The sequence below is a fragment of the Pyrus communis genome, chromosome 16 (assembly GCF_041283825.1).
Source record: "Pyrus communis isolate YQ-2024b chromosome 16, ASM4128382v1, whole genome shotgun sequence".
In the NCBI taxonomy this organism is placed as follows: Eukaryota; Viridiplantae; Streptophyta; class Magnoliopsida; order Rosales; family Rosaceae; genus Pyrus; species Pyrus communis.
Genome location: NC_142580.1, coordinates 24,217,604 through 24,238,001, shown reverse-complemented (window position 1 = coordinate 24,238,001; position 20,398 = coordinate 24,217,604). Strand labels below are relative to the sequence as shown.

General features: G+C 39.0%; 1 protein-coding gene, 1 non-coding gene and 1 pseudogene across 2 annotated transcripts; 2 read left to right on the top strand and 1 right to left on the bottom strand.

Annotated features, from left to right (window-relative positions):
• The first annotated feature begins 10,599 nt into the window (after window positions 1–10,599).
• Window positions 10,600–12,207, top strand: LOC148690171 (uncharacterized; annotated as a pseudogene).
• LOC137733057 (small nucleolar RNA R71) lies at window positions 10,978–11,084 on the bottom strand. Its single transcript, XR_011068375.2, has one exon. It is a non-coding gene; the product is annotated as a small nucleolar RNA R71 (small nucleolar RNA).
• Window positions 12,208–16,073: 3,866 nt separating the features above from the next.
• On the top strand, window positions 16,074–18,062 carry LOC137730583 (large ribosomal subunit protein bL35c-like). Its single transcript, XM_068469567.2, has 3 exons — window positions 16,074–16,376; window positions 16,657–16,773; window positions 17,571–18,062. Exons 1-3 carry the CDS (start codon window positions 16,098–16,100, stop codon window positions 17,646–17,648), a joined length of 474 nt encoding a protein of 157 aa, XP_068325668.1. The 5' UTR covers window positions 16,074–16,097; the 3' UTR covers window positions 17,649–18,062.
• Window positions 18,063–20,398: the final 2,336 nt, after the last annotated feature.

The window sequence follows — 20,398 nt, the reverse complement described above, 5'->3', positions numbered from 1 at the left end:
TCGAGGCAGGGGGCTACGACCCTTCCACTTACCAGTGAGTGGGCTTTTGGTTTTCCGTATATACCTATATACTTATATTTTCCCAGAAATTGATTTGAATTATTATTTGCCATATGCCATGCATTATATTATTGTTGGCTGTGCATCGTTAGTTACATTATTAGTTGCATATATATACATATGCATATTGGGTGCTATGGACGCACAGGTAAGTGCCAGATAAGTGTTATTCATGTTTATATTCAGTAGTGGTTTGAGATGCTTAGAGAGCTCATAACCTGCACCCCCGGTGTTAGTGCTCCCGCCCAGAGTAGGGCACAGTCCTTCATGTGATGTTCACCTCCCGCACCATATGCTCAGCTTGGATCCAAGTTAGGTGCACAGTCCTGTCGTACAGACCACATTAGGTGGTTCCGACTCATAGGTGACCCGCGATTATTCGCACAGCCTTCACGTGATCGTAGCACTAGAGTGTTTATATGTTTTACACCCAGGCCTGTCGTACATACCACTTTAGGTGGTTCCGACTCGTGGGCGGGTTTAGTATTGATATTGAGATTTGAGCTCTAGATGCAGCCGTACAGGTCACGTTAGGTGACTCCAGCTGCCAGATTATATGTTATTGATATGATTTATACCTGAGCACCTGCATTTCATTCTGAGGTTTCGACATGACATATTCTTGAGCCTGATTGGCATATCTATATACATACGTACATATGTTATTTTTTGGGAAGTATACAGGTTTTACGACGAGGGGTTAGAATGTATTTTACTAAATGGTTTTCGAAAAGCTTTGTTTTTGCCCACTCACGCTTTTGTTTTGCGCCCCTCCAGGTTCTAGTTGTCTAGCAGGTTCGGTAGTTTCCCAGAGGGCTTTCCCGGCATTTCTGACAGACGATCACCAGAGCAGGGTCACCTTCGGGTGTACTGTTGTCGTATCATTTTCTTTTGGACTGCTGTAGACTTATTGCTCTGAACTTGTGTCTCACTTACGCTAGCACTTGATTTTATTACCTTATGTTGCTAGTTTTTATTTATTCGTACTATTTGTATTACTATTTTATTAGCTTCCGCACCGTGCACATGGTTACGTCACCTTCGCGTGACGGCCAGCACGCCCTGATCTCGGTTGGGGTGTGTCAAATTGATTCAAAATTAATTAATTACATATTATTTTACATAAAAATATAGATAAATTATTTGCACGCATATATATAATTTTAACAAAATATGCCTCATATGTGACAGCTCGTCCCGGATTTTTCGTACCGTAGGGGTAAGATGACGGTTTTGCCCCTAGTGTTTTGTTTCGTTGTATGGTCATTTTGGAGTTTTGGTGGGCTGATTTTGGACCACACACGCACCCATACACTTTCATCCTTATCTTCTTCATGTCCCAAGTCTCTCTCTCTCTCTCTCTCTTTTCTTCTGCTTGTGTACGGACAAGACTAAAACACTCGAAAACGTGGTAGATCGAGGAAGAAAACTATACATTTGTGCTCGTGAGGTTCGTAGGAGTTCAACCATACCCATTTCAGGTAAGGGAACCTTCGTTTTCACATTGAACCCGAGTGTTCATTTTGGAGTACTGTTTATGCACACGTAAAATCATGTGTTTTTGGGAATTTCAGGCTTGTAGGAAGCTTGGTGAGGTCCTTAGGAAGCTTGGGGTAGTTCATTTGAAGGTTTTGGATGTCGGGATCGTGAGTTGCAAGTTTGGCCAGATTTGGTGGGGTTTTTTTTTTCCGGTGAGATTCTGTTGGTTTTATTGCTTGAAAGTGGTAAGGATTTGTTCCTCTAGTTGTAAGCTTCATTTTGGTACCAATTTCGTGAAATTTGGGTGAACAATGAGTGAGATATTAAGTTTAGAAAATTTCTCGGTTTTCCAACGACGGCAACGACGCCAGAGGTTGGCCGGAGAAGACTACAGAATATTCCGTCAGTTTGGATAGAATATTCCTAACAGTGTTAGGTTAACTTTATCAGAATCTGTCAGAGTTAACTGAATATTCCTGACGGCGTTAACTGACGCCGTCAGTGTGCCAGGCACATGCCTGCGCGTGGGCGGCGCGTGTGGGCGTGCCTTGGCCGGCGTGAGGGGCGCCAGAAAATTATTTTAAAAATATGGGGATGTTCGTGAGATTGAGTAGATCACGTTGGTGTATTCACACACCCCATTTGAGCATTGTATGAGAAGTTATTACCTAGTTTGGGTTATGTGCTTTAAATTAACGTTTTTATAGTTGTTTCGCATATAGGTGAGACCTATCTTGAGGACGAGAGCAGTCACTCGAGGCAAGGGGGTTACGACCCTTCTACATACCAGTGAGTGGGCTTTTGGTTTTCCGTATATACCTATATACTTGTGATTTTCCCAAAAAATGAAATGAAATGTTTATATGTTTTAAATGTCATGCTTTGTGTTTGCCTAATTAATTATGCATTAGTAGTTGCATATATATATATATATATATATATGTTTGGTGATGCAGACGCACAAGTAAGTGCCAGGTAAGTTATGGTTTATGTTTTTGTTTAGTAGTGAATTGAGATGCATAGAGAGCTCATAACCTACACCCCCGGTGTTAGTGCTCCCACCCAGAGTAGGGCACAGTCCTTCACGGGATGTTCACCTCCCGCACCACACGCTCATCTTGGATCCAAGTTAGGTGAACAGTCCTGTCATACAGACCACTATAGGTGGTTCCGACTCGTAGGTGACCCGCGATTATTCGCTCAGTCTTCACGTGATCGTAGCACTTGAGCGTATTTATTTACACTCAGTCTTGTCGTACAGACCACTTTAGGTGGTTCCGACTCGTGTGCAGGTATAGTTAGTGAGTTGGGGATTTGAGCTCTAGATTCCGCCGTACAGATCACGTTAGGTGATTCCGGCTGGCAGATTATATGGCATTGATTGACATTACCTGAGTACTTGCATTTTGTTTAGAGGCATTCGACATGGCATATTTTTGAGCATGTTATATATATATATATATGTATATTCTATTTTCTGGGAACCTATACAGGTTTTACGGCGAGGGGTTAGAACTTTTGTTATTGAAATGATTTTGAAAAGCATTGTTTTTGCCCACTCACGCTTTCTGTTTTGCGCCCCTCCAGGTTCTAGTTTGGATAGCTCTGTTGGTGGCTCTCGAGGGATTCACTGCATATCTGACAGATTATCATCAGAGTAGGACCACCTCTGGGTGTGTTTATTTAGTGTTTGTTCCCCCAGACTGCACTTGTATGTTATCTACTTAGTGTATAGCTTAGTTTTTATTTATTCGTACTTTTATTATTATTTCTTAGCTTCCGCACTGTGCACATGGTTACGTCACTCCCACGTGACGTCCAGCATGCCCTGACTTCGGTCGGGGTGTGTCATCATACATACATGCAAAATCATTTACCTACAATGATTGTCAAACAAATAAAAGAAATGAAACATATGAATCTATGATGGTAAGACAAGTATAAAGTAGATAATTTTATAATAATAAGGCACTTATTTCCCACAATTATGGTGGATAATTAAATTCATTAACATAATTAGAGTGTTGTGGCACAATTGTAAATAGTTTGAAAATAATAGGTATTTATTTGTTTACATGGCAGTTTACTTAAAATTTGGGTTTTATTTAAATGTTTAAAATGAGATGGATTTTTGTCAAGGAAATAAGTGTTGCATGGACTTATATCTAAAGAATTCTATAATTTTTAATCTACAAATTGCTTACCTTATTTTATGTATTATAATATAGGTCAACATATAATAAAATCACATGATGGTGTTTGAGTATCTTAAAAAGTTACTTGATCAAAAGAAGGACAAGGAAAGAAAATGTGAATTTAGCCAAGTTGTCATTCAATCGGTGTTTTTGAGTATTATAAAAAGGGAATTATTATTGGTACTTCAAAATTTTCATTTTACATTCCAAACTTTCTATATTTAGAAAGAAAAATACACTTGTGAGGAGTATAGAATAAAATTTTTGGAGTGCAAATAACACTTCCCTATAAAAAAAAAGTACCCGATCTATAAAAAGAAAAATAAAAGAAAATCAGAGTTTAGCCAAGTTGTCAGTGGCAGAACCACATAGAGCCTAGCATTGGCCTAAGCCTATCCTGGAATTGCAGCCCTCTGTATATTAATTTCTGCAAGTTTTAGGGGAAATGAGCATGTGACTCATTGGTTATTGGGATTTTGCAAATATAAGTGTCCATGGTTCGAGAGTTGCTGGGTATGCCAACGTTTTTCAGATTTTTTTTTTAAGCTAAAATAATAAAAATACTCTTATAATTTGTTTTTTTTAACCATATTAAAACTAAGGAAAAATTACACACAAAGTATACTTTTAATACTTAATTTTATATTGAGACAACACTTTTTAAACATTTCAAGAAAAGACAAAAGTTAATCATGTGATAGATGACATTATTGCCTTTTTTTTTTCTCATTACACAAATACCCTATACAAATTGATTATACTAAAAATTAGCAGTTGGAGGATATGAAAGTGAGTCTGCAGTTAAAGGTCTCTCGCAAGTCGCCTGGCGATTTGGTCATCCCATCTCTGAGTACATTCTTCATTTCAAGATCAAACATTTTTTCTTCTGTTATCTCATCGAATTAGAATTTTATAAAAATTTTGAAAACAACCCGTCAATAAGACCTCCACCCACCCACCATACTTCGCTTCCCCGTCAGCAATCCGGCAATAAAACTTCCATCCACCCAATCCACCATTGGCACTCCCATATGTCCTTATCCCCTCTTTGTCTAAACTTCCACACTAGGTTCATATAAGAGGTTTTGATGCACACTGATACAGAGGATGGCACACCACTAAGTGGAAGCTCCTTGACACCTCCCTTCCCACCATGCACATTAAGAATAGCACTAACTTGATACGCTGATGTTTTAACTTCTCCGAGAAAGTCTGCCTTGCTCGCTTTAGCTGCACATGCATCTGACTCAACTGAAGCTGATCGATTAAGACATCTTGCATCACCAGCTGGGAAGGTAGTATAATTTGTACTTTGATACTAACCAACTACTAAGTATCTTTTCTTGATATTACTTCATCAATATCTAATTGTTAGATGTTTGTCAGTATGTAACATTGGCTGTAAACTTGTGCAGGACGAATATGCACAATGGGTGGTTGCAAGTCAAAGAAGCCTTCTTGAGGTGATGGCTGAATTTCCACCGGCCAAGCCTCCACTTGGTGTCTTCTTTGCAGCAGTTGGCCCAAGATTCCAGCCTAGATACTATTCAACCTCGTCCTTCACAAGGTAAAAGTTTCTATCTTCTTGCTTCTCTCCTCTCCCATTGTCTCTTTTCCGCATTAGTAATTCAATTTGATATACCAAGGGTGTTTCCTTCCGACAAAAAGTGACTATCTACTAAAATGGAGGAAATGCTAACCTTTCATTTCCTTTCTGTGGACTGAATTTTTGGTTTTTTTGTTTTAATCCTATTTAACATATTTGTGATCAAGTACTTGTTACAAATATTCAACAGGATGGCGTCTTCTAGAATTCACGTTACTTGTGCATTAGTGCCAGACAAAACACCAGCTGGGAGGATTCACAAATGAGTGTGTTCAACCTGGATGAAGGTAATTTGCATGTTTTCTTTTTGCATTCTCTTTCTTAAGAAGAGCTTAACAATTGTGGTGGACTTGTTATTGTATTAGAGCAGTCTTTAATTTAGAAACATGCGCCTTCTTTCTGGGACTTTTTATATGCCCATTGTTGGAATCAAAATTGTGCATTGCTGTGAGTGGTGGAGGCACATATTTAAGTAACCTAGAAAGTAAAAAAGAATTGTAAGCAAGCCCTAGACCCAAGGGGGTGTTGGTCAAAGGCTTTTCGATGGTCAAGTTAGTTAACAATTTAAGACTCAAGTAATGTGTAAGAGAATAAGGGTATTGAGATTGATGTCTTTAAGATGAACTTTAGTTGGGGGTATTTATGTATTTATATTGAGCTGGAGAGACCTGTTGTCATTTATAGCTCAAAATTAGGATAAAGCATAAATTAGTTTGTGTTACCTATTTTGTTTTGGTCTCCTATTTGGGGTTTGGATATGACTTTGTGGTTGGATTCCTTATTTGGTAGAGAGATTTTGTTAATTATCTATTTGATTATGATTTGGATTCCTTCTATTTAGGATTAGGATTCTCATTGTAACCTAAATCCTATGCACTACCTTAGGGAAGGTTTATTTTGTGTCGTCACCAGGGGTTTAGAAAGTTCTCTAATTGGGTTCATGGGTGGAGGTCACCTTGTGGATTCAAGTGTGTGCGGCAAACTCATGGCTTATTCGTTTGGCAATTGGTGGAAACTAGTTTGTGAGTTAGAGAATAGTTTGGGAGAATCTTCTTCGTTTGTTATGGGTTTCTACTCATTCGGTTTAGGGTTTGTAATTTGTAGGATTTGGGTTGTAAAAGTGTTAACCATAAAAACTACCAAGCCTACATGGCGCGTAGGCCAAGTAATTAATAAGCTAACTACATCATTCGGTTGTGTGCGGGGCGCGCCAATTCATCTGCCGGGGAGTAAATAGGTTGATGTGGTGTTAGGCGTGCTGCTAACCTCTTGATCATACGACTGTGGCCAAGGAAGGAACATGTCTTAGCCTTTGGGTTCTAAAGCTTGAAGACAAGGCTACTAGTTCTGCGAAGTTCAATTTCAAATTCAGCTTTTAATGTGCCGAATGTAGTAACCTGGTAATACCTTATTTCGCCAAAAAGGTTGATGAGATGACCTCTACCAACAAGGATTCAGGAATCCTTGTTGAGCGAGACTTGGATAAATAACCAGTCAGTCTCGAAGCAGTGTTGTCTATCCAAACTGAAGGTGCTCCTCAGTCGGCTGATTCTACGGCTTTAGTGCTGTCTATTCAAACTGAAGATATGTTGGTGAAAAGAAGGGGGGAGAGGAAAAAATCTCAGGATTGTTGAGAAGCTTTGCGCAGGGCAATTTGTATGTTAATTTGAAGAGGCTTTCTCAATTGCCTACCGCTTTGTATTTATAGAGTTGCGGTACTTGCTTGGTGGCTAATACTTATTGTAGAATACAATTACATTTCAAACTCATGAAGTGATTTACGTTCTGTAGGCCAAAGCATTTTTAGTTGTTTGACTTTTCCAACATGGCTAAAACCTATCTTTATCTCATTATGATCCCATTTATCAATCCAAAGCTTAACTCCAGATAATGATCTCTTGCAAACTGGGGCCACGTGTTTATTTGCAGCAACCTGATGCTCTTCCACTTTATCTCTAATCATCCGGTTGTTATCACTAAGCCAATAGCACATCAGGGACATGCACAACATTAATCAAACACCACTCACATTGCTAATTTCTTCAAATTGGACACTTTATTGCATGGAATTAATCTCCAAATAGAAGTCTCCGTGGCCTCACGCTGCATGCAAATGCAATCCCGTCTTTAATATCTTTGTGCCGATCTCCTACTCCAAGTTGTTCCAATCTACGTGTCCCATGTTAACTTGAACTTTGTTATTGCTTCCAGATTGGAGATAATTTGAATCCTATTTATCCCGTATAAGAAAATGTCAAGATGAATCATATTAAAAGATAATTATTATGATAAAAAGCATAGTATTATTCTTCAATAATAACAAAATTATCTTCAGTTTTCCATCCGACGGTTGGAAGCTATGCTCACTCAACGACCTTAATTGTAGAGACCGATGATGTAGAGGCCTTGATTGGAAAAACGACATTTGATGCTATTGACGAAATTTGGATAAACCCTGTCTTTTACCAAATATCCCCACCAAGCTCACATGGGTGAAATGGTGTCTAGGTCGTCCTCGAACATGATATGGCGTCGGTCAAAATGATTCGTCGAACCGAAGAAACACCGAATTAACTCCTCGAATCAGGGCTTTGGATTAGAGTTGATGGTTGAGGAAAATTTCGAATTCAACGCGCTCCACAGTAAGCGTTAAGATTGACATTGATGCTGCCGAATGGGTCAATACCACCGAACTCGGCTCATAGCCCAGCCAAGCTTAGAAAAGCATCTGCACTTGGCCTAAAAATCTTGAACCAATGTCGACAACAATGGCTTTGTAAAAATCGAGGCCATAAAATCTTGGCCTAATTCTTTTCTACCGAATGGCCTCTACTTGACCGTGCAAAGATGTTTATATATATATATATATATATATATATATATATCTCTCACAAATGCACCACTAACTCATTTTTAAATGGCCAACCAATCAATTGCTGAAGAGGTATTGGCCTTTTCATTGCTGAGCATTACTCCGACCGAACCTCTTCGGTGGTGGCCTTTCGTCGCTTGGCCTTGATTGTAAGGCGACATTCGTGTTTAAGATCCTTGACAAACTCCAACTAATGACTGCTTCACCAAAGAAGGATATCCCACGTGAAAACCTACCACTTGAAATTGGTGGCTTTTCATTTATATCATGAACATATAATCTTTTGCATGCCATCTCTTTTGGCCGTAAAAAATATGATTCCACCAAATTTTTTCTTTACCTGACAAATTCCACCGAGTGGACCAAATGCTGATGAAAAGATCCTCGGCCGAGAGACAACAACTGGTCGAGACTCTACCTGAAAAACTTGTGAAATTGTTGAGTACCACTTCACAACTGAACACCATTTATTGCCCTAGTTGGAACCACCGTTGGCTATTTAGCCGACCTAAAACACCATTAGCACCGGGATCATGGTGAAGCAGCACCTTTAGACCGTCTACTCCACTTGGTCGAATCGGCTAAAGAAAACAAGACTGAGAAAAACTTGCTTCTTGGTAGCTCGGTTTACCATCAATTCTCGACCATCGCTTCAGTGAATACTGCTCTTTGCCTGCAACCATCGACAAATACCCATGGTGACTGGCATCCCCAATTTCTCAGTCAATGACAGAAAAATTGAAGCAACATAAATTTGAAGCCAAGACAATGAAGCCGAGAAAAAAAATAAGACTCTAACCGAGGAAATGAAACGGTGGACAAAGAAGCCAAGAAAAAGATAAGACTCTGGGCGTGGAAATGAAACAGTGGATAAATAAGTGAATGAAACAAGAAACAGATTGATGAATCGAATACTTTAACTTAATAAACTAGAATAGTTTTGCAAGGCTACATTGAAATCCCCAGCTATGAACTTAATTACACAACATGATTACAGAATATATAAATATCAAGAACAACATGAGTGAAATTAAAGTTCATAGAAGAAACCCCCTTGAAGCAATTCTGATGTTGAAATCCTTCAAGAACAACGCGGCTGCGTGGTTTCTTCCGTGGTAGCGGATGGTGAAGAGAAATAAGGTTTTGTTTCTGGAAGAAAGGCCAAAGAAAGAGAAAAGAGAGAGCTCTGAGCGACCCCCAAGGGGAGCTTGTGAAAAAGTGATATGAAACCCTAGTATTTATAGGCTAAATGGGGCTGTAGCTGATTGCAAGGTGGTCCCCACCATTAAGCCAAAGTTTTGAACGTTTTTCCTTATTTGGCTCCTCCAAATCTGGCTAGATATTCCAATTCCTTTCCCATTCTGCTCCTGGTTTTCTAACAAGCCAGATTTGTCTTGGATTCTTTATTTGGGCTTCAAAACAGGCCACTAAACATCTTTCCAAGTTTGAATAAGGGTCAACCCTAAAAATGCCATTTTTTCACTTCTTTTGTCCTCAAATTGATCCTAAAGTACATGTAACTACACTAACACAAAATAAGGTAAAATGCAACCAATTTAACTCAAAAACATCACAAAGAGACTAGAAATGAATGGTATAAATGCATGAAATATACGAGTTATCAGGGTTTTATCACAAGAGCTCTCGGTGTTAGTTAAAGTGGTGTTATTCTACTTAAAGTACTCTTCTCTTCTCCCTTTATCCGATGTGGGACAAATGGGCTTCCAACATATTTGCCGAAGCTAAGTTTGGGGATAAACACATTACGTGAGGGGTTTTTCGGACGCCTTCCCTTGCCAGCCTTGGAAGAGCAATTAGTCGCGTTGTGATTATAGCAAGTCTGTTCTGTGATTCTTTTTACCTATGGTATTACCCAACATGTAGAATTTTTTTTTCTGTAATTTATATATATATATATATATATATATATAATATAACCGATATATTAACAATAACTAGGAATTAGTTTTTACCAGTGTGTAACATTCAGTTACAAAACATAGAAATTTCTGGTACAAAGATACAAAAAACATTATAATAACTGAATTTCTTCTAATAACCCCATTTAATATACTTTGTGTTCCAGCTTTTGCATACAAAAAATGAGGAGATGCTGTTGTATGGGGATGCAAAAAATATTGTTGAGTTTTGGGCAAAAAAAGATATGTATAGGTTTTTAAACATGTTAAACATGATTTAATATAGATAAACAAAACACGGTAAACATTCTTGATCAGAGGGTAGGAGTGTAGGTGCTTTTGAGAACTTTTGAGAACTTTCTGTCAACTAGTGCTCAAACTAACCATGAAGAAGAGGATGATCAATCTTCTAGATCAACGAGTGTAGGTGCTTATTCTAAGTAGTGCAATTTTGAGCAAGAAGAAGAGATGGCAAACAATGACGATGACAATCGAGCTTTGAAAGACTATGCTCAGCCGGTTATACCAAATTCACCCTCATGCATCTTGTTGCCTGTTGAAGCTAGAAACTATGATCTCAAATCCTCACATTTTCATATGATTTCTTCATTTTATGGTTTACCTAATGAAAATCCGTTAGCCCATATTAAAGAATTCTATAATGTTGTGAGTGGTTTACCTTTGCAGAGAGTGAATGAAGCAAATCTGAGGATGAGAGTTTTTCCTTAGACATTGAAACATAAGACTAAGGGTTGGCTAATGACTTTAGCACCTGGTTCGCTCACCACTTGGGATGCCATAGCTAAGAAATTTTTAGAGAAGTTCTTTTCTACTAAAAAGACAGCCACTTTGAGAGGACAAATCATTAACTTTAAGCAAGATGATGGATAACCTTTCAATGAATGTTGGGAGTGCTTTAAAGGCCTTTTGCTGCAATGTCCACATCATGGGTTACCTCCTTACTTACAAATGCAAATTTTTTATGGTGGATTAACCCAAACATGTCAATCTACTATTGACACTGCAGCAGGTGGGGCTTTGAAGAAAAAGAATGCTTAAGAGTCATATAACATCTATCAGATGTTGGGATCTAATGCTCAACACAAAGATACAAGAGGTAAACGAGCTGGAGTGTATGAAATGAGTTCTCATAAAGATTTTGCATTGCAGGTGGCTGGTTTTGTAAGATCCCACATCATCCAGGGGAGTGATCCTTATATGTATATTCCCATCTCTACCTAGCACGAGGCCTTTTGGGAGCTCACTAGCTTCGGGTTCCATGGGAACTCTGAAGTTAAGCGAGTAGCGCGCGAGAGCACTCCTATGATGGGTGACCCACTGGGAAGTTCAAGTGTGAGTTCTCAGAAAAAAAATCGTGAGGGCGTGGTCGGGGCCCAAAGTAAACAATATTGTGCTACGTTGGTGGAATGGGCCCGGGATATGGTGGACCCTGGGGCGGGATGTGATAATTTGGTATCAGAGCCTAACCCTGGTAGTGTGGTGTGCCGACGATGATGTCGGGTCCCTAAGGGGGGTGGATTGTAAGATCCCACATCACCCAGGGGAGTGATCCTTATATGTATATTCCCATCTCTATCTAGCACAAGGCCTTTTGGGAGCTCAGTGGCTTCGGGTTCCATGAGAACTTCGAAGTTAAGCGAATAGCGCGCGAGAGCACTCATATGATAGGTGACCCACTGGGAAGTTCTCGTGTGAGTTCTTAGAAACAAAACCGTGAAGGTGTGGTCAGGGCCCAAAGTGGACAATATCGTGCTATGGTGGTGGAGCGGGCTCGGGATGTGGTGGACCCCGGGCCGGGATGTGATAGGTTTGGAAAAGAAGCTTGATTCCGTGCTTAATATGGTGCCCAAGATAGCTGAGGTGTATGCCATTTGCAACATACCAGGTCATCTTACTTATCAATGCTCAGGTAGTGAGGCTTACCCCGAATTCATCCAAGAGCAAGTGAATTTCATGAACTCTTATAATCAGAGGCCACAAAATGACCCATTCTCTAATACATACAACCCTGGTTAGAGAGACCATCCAAATCTCTCATGGAAAAATAACAATTAGTTTAAAAATTTCCAACCAAAGCATGCTGCTACACTTGAAGATACAGTCAAAATGCTAGCTCAAAATACCGTTCAATTCCAACAAACTACCATTAATACTCTCCAACAACATTCAGTTACTCTAACCAAATGGAAACACAATTAGGTTAGATTGTAGATGCTTTGAGTCAAAGAAAGGCCGAAAAGTTTCCGAGCCAACCGGTGATACTTCAAAGGAACCAAGAATAGGCCAAAGCAATTGCTACACTTAGAAGTGGTAAGGTTATTAATAATGGAGTTGGAAATGAAGTTACTAATGAATCTGATCATGTGAATGCAGGTGTGACTCAAGAAGAGAATGAGAAACCAAATGACGAACCAAGTAATGTCACTTCTTCATTTAAAGTCCCAAATCTTCACAAGGCTGCAAAACCTTACACTCTTCTCGTCCCATTTCCTGGAAGACTTGCCAAAGGCAAGCAGGATAAGTCATTTAAAGAAATTTTTGATATTTTAAGTAAAGTGAATGTTAATTTACCTTTTCTTAATGTCATAAGAAATATGCTGGCGTATGGAATCATTTAGTTTTTTAGGAGTTATATTGTAAGTAAAGGAATATGCTAGCTTTAAATTTGTGGCTTATGGAATTCCTAGGTTAATGACATTTTATGAAATCATTTAGTTTTTTAGGAGTTATATTGTAAGCCTTTATTTTTTGTTTTTTCATATTTTTCACTTTAAGTTGTAAGCCTATAAACACTTGTATTTGTAAAGAAGAAGGGGCAAAATTGTTTGAATTATCATATTGATATTTGAGTTGTAAACTCGTTTTTTATGTGCCTTTCTCTTGTTTAAGAGTTTGCATCTTTGTTCTTTCTAGTGTCTACGTTGTAGGCTGGTACTAAAAGCAAAGTTTATAGGGTTTTCAGGCCTTTCCTTGCACTAGGAGATATTAAACCCTACCTATCAATCTTATTTTTCATTTTATTTTGTTTCTATCAGTTGCACCTTGCATCAAAGTGTGGCCGGCCTCTTTGGAAGACAAAGAGAGAAAGAATTTTGCTCTTTTGCCTCAAAGAAAAACCCTTGATGTGGTAAAGCTATAAAGTTCCTTTTATAGCACCTCACATTTGAGTGGCAAACTTGCAATTATGCCAAGTTCACTACCACTCACCCTATGGCCGGCCATCCTTTAGTTATTGGGCTATTTGCCCTTTTTTTTTTTAGTTGTCATACAACTTAAACATAATGGGCCTTGCGTACCAAAACCCTTTTGGGCCTCGAGACCCGAAACTAACTTGAAAGCCCAATACGAACCTTTCGTATAATTAATTAATCTTGACCATTCACAATTAAACCATTTAATTGCTTATCCATCTCATTTATATTTCTTCACTTTCATCCTTACTCGGTGTACGATTCATTAGGTTCGAATTAGTGAGGCAGTGGGCGATTCTTACTCTTAACGATCGATTGTGAATTGAAACTACATTTTAATTCTTCCCTTGATGAAGATTAGTGTTTGCTAATCTTCAGGGCTTCCACAAACCATGAGTGACATCTAGCAGTATGTCATGGCTACCCAAACTAAGTAGAAGTGGTTGGAGAGCCTATCCAGTTACAATTACGCTGCAATACGGTCCTTCTCTAATACAATACTCTTAATCACATTATTTGAGTGATAGTTTGTTTCATGTCTACTATCCAATATGATACTTCTCTGTATGATTCAATTGAATGATTTGGAACAAACTTCCTAAGTCATATTCGTATGCTTTGGTCAAAGACTTCCAAATCATATCTCAGAGTATTCTCCCTCCACCATGGAAGGTTAAAGATCCCTTGTTGTGCATTCATATGCGTACATGACTAGATAGCTTGACCCCAACAATGTCGTGGGCACTCTCAATGTAATGCCTTTGACATGATCAAAGATCAAGGACCTAACCATTAGACATCTACGATGTCTCAGGTTAAAGGGCTACTTTGCATATTGCAACTTACGAGTTCTTACATGACATGTATTGTTCGAACTCTCTTTTGATTGTAGTTCAGTGTACTCAATTACCATTTTGAGCGCCTATATGTTTGTCTCTGTGCCCAACACTAAATGACTTGAGACTAGTCATAATCACGCTTGAGTTAACATAACACATACTAACTTTAGCAGAATGTCAATGCCCAATTGTCAATCCTATGACTAGGAACGTTTTAGGAATGAACATAAGAGAAAGGTCTCGTTAATCTAACTTACTTAGATCACTTCTCTCTTAGATTAAATACATTCCTTGGATTCCCTTATTACTTAAACACATAATACAATAAATAGTGATTAACAATAAGCTTTTGCCTTCATTAAACATATAATAGTTTAACACAATAAGTATTCCAAAAGCTATTACATCAATGAGAGCCCTTGTGGGCATACTAAAGGTGTTCCTCAGCTGGCTGATTCTACAGTTTCGAAGCAGTGTTGTTTATCCAAACTAAAGGTGCTCCTCAGTTGGCTGATTCTACGGTCTCAAAGCAGTGTTGTTTATCCAAACTAAAGGTGTTCCTCGGTTGGCTAATTCTACGGCTCTAGTGTTGTTTATCCAAACTAAAGATGTGTTGGCGGAGAAAAGGAAAATAAAAATCTCAAGTTGTTTGAGAAGTTTACGTAGGGCAATTATGTGTTGAATTGGAGGGGCTTTCTCAATTGCCTGACACTTTGTATTTATAGAGCTACTATACTTGTTTGGCGGCTGACACTTATTGCATGATACAATTGCATTTCAAACTCATGAAGCGATTTACGTTCTGCAGGCCAAAGCCTATGTTTTAGTCGTTTGACTTTTCCAACATGGCTAAACCCTATCTTTATCTCATTCTGACCCCTTTAATTAATCCAAAGCTCAACTCTTCATAATCATCTCTTGTAAACTGGGGCCACATGTTCATTTGTAGCGACCTGATGCACTTCCACTTTATCCCCAAGTCTTGCATGCAATGCCATTTGACTAAGATTCTTGGCATCCTGCCAAAAATATTCGATGGTGCTAATTATCCCACCATCATTTCACAATCTTTATCCATGCATGCATGATAACTTTCTACTACATCACGTCACTATTTTCTTATTTCATCTGTAGGCTAAAGCCTATCATGACCATCATATCCAAGCCATGCCACGAGATAAGAGTCCTCAACTCGAATTGTATTGTTTACTTCCAGATCACATATATATTTTGCATCCCATTTATCTTGGATAAGAAAACGTTAAGATAATTCCTTATTAAAATATAATTGCTATGATGAAAAATCATAATGTTATCATTTAATAATAACAAAATTATTCTTGCTTCTCCATCTGATAGTGTGGAGCTATACACACTCAACAACCTTGATTACACGGCCGATGATGTAAATTTAGATCCAAACACTAACACAACAGTTGGTCCATATTCGTATTCATCTTCTTTGGAGATGTGAACTTTTGTTTGCAACAGAGTGTTTTTGGTTACACATGTTGGAGAGCCTTTAGATTCCGCCCTAAAACGCCAATGCTCCTAGAGTTCCGAAGTGATCCTCATTCTCTTCGCAGTTCTTTTGCTTTTAACTAAAGTTATTTTTAGGTTAAATTAGAAGACATATGTCAAAATATTAGTAATGAGACACAAAAAAGACAGATTTGGAGCCCATGGTCCTCCTCTCGAGTATGACCGAAACACGAGTAGTACACCACGTGTTTTTATAAGTGATGAGAAATTTTATTTTTTAAATTATTAACTTTTTAACACATATATTTCACTATTTATATAGTAGCATGTGGTGTGTACACCCGTTGTAGTTACAGTGTATAAGGAGTCGAATTAAACGCTCAAATTTTATCCACAAACTTGTTTTCTGTCAGCGGAAGAAGAGAAGGTAAGAATGGCTTGTGAAGGTGTAACCATGACCATGGCGGCATCGTTTGGTTTAAGATACTCCCCATCGTGCTCTTACCCAACTCAACTCGATCACGGCTCAGTTCAACTCGGTCAGTTCAAGAGGCCCAAACCCTTGAGACTCAGTTCCTCTCAATCTCATAGCATTTCTGGGTTGGACTCGCTTCTTCCCCACAAGCTCTGCGCTATTACTTTCACCCCTCCTCGCCGCCTTAGCTCTCTTACCATCGTCTCAGCCAAAGGCTACAAAATGAAGACCCACAAGGTATTAGTCGTCATTTTTGTTTGGTTACTGGGAAAATCTTTGGAAAATAAGCAATGTGGAATCTGGAGTTGATATTATGATTCTCTTCTTTATTGGTATAGTAGTGAATTCGAATTTGATATTAGTCCACCAAATAAATTCATAGTGAAACCTTGAACTGTGAATTCCCCCAATCAAATCCAACTTAGGCCGTTGTTTGTTGTTGTTTAATTGTTAGCCTTCAAAATTTTATTTGTTTTGTCATCTAAATAGTAAGTATTTGGTGAATTATTGTTGATAGGCTTCAGCGAAACGCTTCAGGGTGACGGGTAGAGGAAAACTAGTTCGCAGGAGAGCTGGAAAGCAACATTTACTTGTAAAGAAGAATGCCAAGAGGAGAACTCGACTCTCCAAAATGGTGCGTTTTGTATAACTTATCTCCACTTTCAATTAGAGAACTATGTTCAATTAGTATATATTTCCCTCCACTTTCAATTGTCTAATGTTTTGTTATAGAATGATTTTCTTTGAAACATTCAATGTTTGACTCAAGGAGTTTAGGTTTGAATTTAATTTGCGATATTACCATGATTTTAAGGGCTCATTCTGAACCCTACTACTTTTAGAACCAGTTCAAGTGAAACTTGAGCAAGAAATGGTTCCTTCTCACTTATCAACAATTTGTTCGTGAACTTTGAAAAAATTGGTACACAGTTTGCAATCGCTTTATCATTTGTTCTTGTTCTAGAGAAATAATGATTGTCTTCTCATCCATTACCCATTTGAGTTTGTTACCTTGTCTGTTGTATGCTTCATATGTTCATAGCATTTATCATTATCGGTGTGGTTTTTTTTTTTTTTTTTTTTTTTTTTTTTTCTGAGTTGGCTTGTTTTAAAGCTCAACTTCAAAAGGCAAGGCAATGCCATCAATAGCTTGCAATTTGGAAAGAGTGAACAGTTGAAATTGGGGAAGGAGAAGCTTTGGAGTGAGCTTTTCGTGGGAAAAGGGAAAAAGTAATGTTTCTTATGTTACTTGGTTCTTATAAACCCATCTAGCTCGTCCAAATGAATGCATATGGCTCATCTAAATGAACCATAGGTCCATAACCCACCAATTACCGAGCACTCAACCCACACACCCCCACCATCTAGATGCCCACAGGTTTAGTACTGCTACTCGGTTTCTTATGTTAGTTTGGCTTTTGCCATGTGCAGCATGCAGTTAGTCGAAGTGACTATGACAACGTGATTGGAGCCTTGCCATATCTAAAAGTAAATAGGAAGGCAGAGTAAAGATGATTTCCAAACTTGATGCAAATGGAATTTCTGACGCATGCTCTTTTATTTCTCAAATCTTTGTACAAGTGTTTGATCTTTTTTTTCTTCAATGATTTTTATTTCCTTGCCAATTGAGGGTGTTGCTGTTACATTTTCAAAGTACGGACATATATCATGGAAATACTAACGTTTTATATAGTTTCCTCTTTTGCAAGATTCTAGAACTTGGGTCTGCTGGTAAATGCAAACAATATGATAATAGCTATGATGCAATTTATTCTATGTGCTTCATTTTGGGCAGCCTAGTTGCATGTGAGGCAGAGTGTCAGTGTTGTCCTATGAATTGCAAACTTATATTTATTATTGATAGAATAGGTCTATCGTCTTTTATTTATCATTCATCGTACCATGGAAGGATTGGTTTTCGCATTTGTCTGTGGATTGTTTTACTGCTGTTACATCGTGCACTTAGTCTTCCCTGTGTTAAACTGGGCTGTGGTAATACTGTTATAGAAGGTGATGAGGTAATAGTATAGTTATGGGTAAGTAGATGTCTAGCGGGTTCTCATTTTTTTTACTGTTGCCAAGGTGCTTCGGAGTCTTGTATCCCCCAGTTTCCTAACTACATTTTAAATGCAAGTGGCCCTTTACTACAGTGGTGAAAAGAAGTTCAACCCTTGCCAAACGGCGTGAGTTCGAACCCTATCGGTGGTTAATCTAACATCTAATTTAACAAAATCTATTTTTTGACCAAACAAAAAAATAAAAAAAATAAAAAAAATTTCAAACCCTTTAAGTTTGAATTGATTTTCATAATTGGCCATGAGCTTGCATTTTTCTCACATTGCATCATAAGGTTTTGAAATTGTATTAATTTACAGAGTTTAGTTCATTTGTGACCTTAGGATCCCGTCACTTTGATTTTTGGAACCCTTTTTGCTATGTGTTTTTTAGATACCCAGATGAAAAAAGAGACCAAAATTCAGGTCCTAGGCCTTCTATTCAAGGATACCGTCCCAGATTCGATCGTCTCGCTGATGCAGACGAACCTACTCGACCCATTCTTCAAGGGAGGTGGTTGGTCGAAGTGGGAAGTTGCCAAACCCCAAGTTGCCTTCGACCCCCACCGGTTGGGTTTCTTGGGTCAACCAGATACACTTCGACGACTCCAAGAAAAAGTTAGGCATTCTTGATGCCAACAAAATCTCTACAGTCGAGATCAATATGGACTGCGAGCTTTTGGTGGCCACCCTAAACTTCTGGTGCTTGGCCACTAATATGATGATCTTGCCCCTTAGCCTAGTGAGCCCCACCGTGCTCGATGTCATTGCCTTTCTCGGCAGGTCACCAACTGACCTTCCAATCGATGCCTCTTTTTATCGCCTTACCAATATGAACTACTTAAACACCGTCTTTCACCTCATCAAACTTTCCTCATGAGTCAGCTAGTACTTATACATGGTTATTTTAATCTTTGCTAAAGCGCATGCAGAAAGGTTAGTATATATGAAGTCATTAGGCAAAAACTGACACACCCCGACCGAGATCGGAGCGTGCTGGCCGTCACACAAAGGTGACGTAGCCATGTGCGCGTGCGGAAGCTAATAAAGTAGTAATATAAAAGTACGAATAATTCAAAACTAGCATACAAGGTACTAATATAAGTGCTAGTAAGTGATATACAAAATCAGAGCAGGTCTAGAGCAGTCCAAACAAAAACGATAACAGTAGTACGCCCGAAGGCGACCCTACAATGTGGAGTGTCTGTCAGAACGCCGAAAAGCTCTCAAGGGAAACCACCGCAACGGCTAAGCAACTAGAACCTGGAGGGGCGCAAAACAAAAGCGTGAGTGGGCAAAAACAAAGCTCTTTGAAAACCATTTAGCAAAATACAATCTAACCCCTCGCCGTAAAACCTGTATACTTCCCAGAAAATAAACATATGTACGTATGTATAAACATGCACAACATGCTCAAGGGTATGCCAATCATGCTCAAGATATGCCATGCCAAAGCCTCAATATGAATGTAAGTGCCCAGGTATAAATCATATCAACATCATAACATCTGGCAGCCGGAGTCACCTAACGTGACCTGTACGGCTGCATCTAGAGCTCAAATCTCAACTCTAAAACTGAACCTGCCCACGAGTCGGAACCACTCAAGGTGGTCTGTACGACAGGCCTGGGTGTAACATATATATATACGCTCTAGTGCTACGATCACGTGAAGACTGTGCGACTAATCGCGGGTCACCTACAAGTCGGAACCACCTAATGTGGTCTGTACGACAGGCCTATGCACCTAACTTGGATCCAAGCTGAGCGTGTGGTGCGGGAGGTGAACATCACGTGAAGGACTGTGCCCTACTCTGGGCGGGAGCACTAACACCGGGGGTGCAGGTTATGAGCTCTCTAGGCATCTCAAACCACTACTGAAACATAAACGTGAATGTCACTTACCTGGCACTTACCTGCGCGTCCACAGCACCCAATATGCATATGTATATGTATGCCACTAATAAAGCACGCAATGATGCATAAACGATAATAATAAAGTGCATGGCATAAATCAATTACCCTTTTTAATCTATTTCTGGTAATATAAATGTATATAGGTATATACGGAAAAACAAAAGCCCACTCACTGGTATGTAGAAGGGTCGTAGCCTCCCTGTCTCGCGTGTGCACGCTCGTCCTCTGGGTACGTGTCACCTAAATGCGAAACAACTATAAAAACGTTAACTTTAAAGCACATAACCCGTT

Excerpts from the sequence above, each read along its gene's own strand:
- LOC137730583 (XM_068469567.2), top strand. The coding sequence starts at position 16,098 with ATGGCTTGTGAAGGTGTAACCATGACCATGGCGGCATCGTTTGGTTTA. Across the intron at positions 16,377-16,656 it reads ACAAAATGAAGACCCACAAG|GCTTCAGCGAAACGCTTCAG; the intron begins GTATTAGTCGTC and ends TATTGTTGATAG. Across the intron at positions 16,774-17,570 it reads GAACTCGACTCTCCAAAATG|CATGCAGTTAGTCGAAGTGA; the intron begins GTGCGTTTTGTA and ends TGCCATGTGCAG.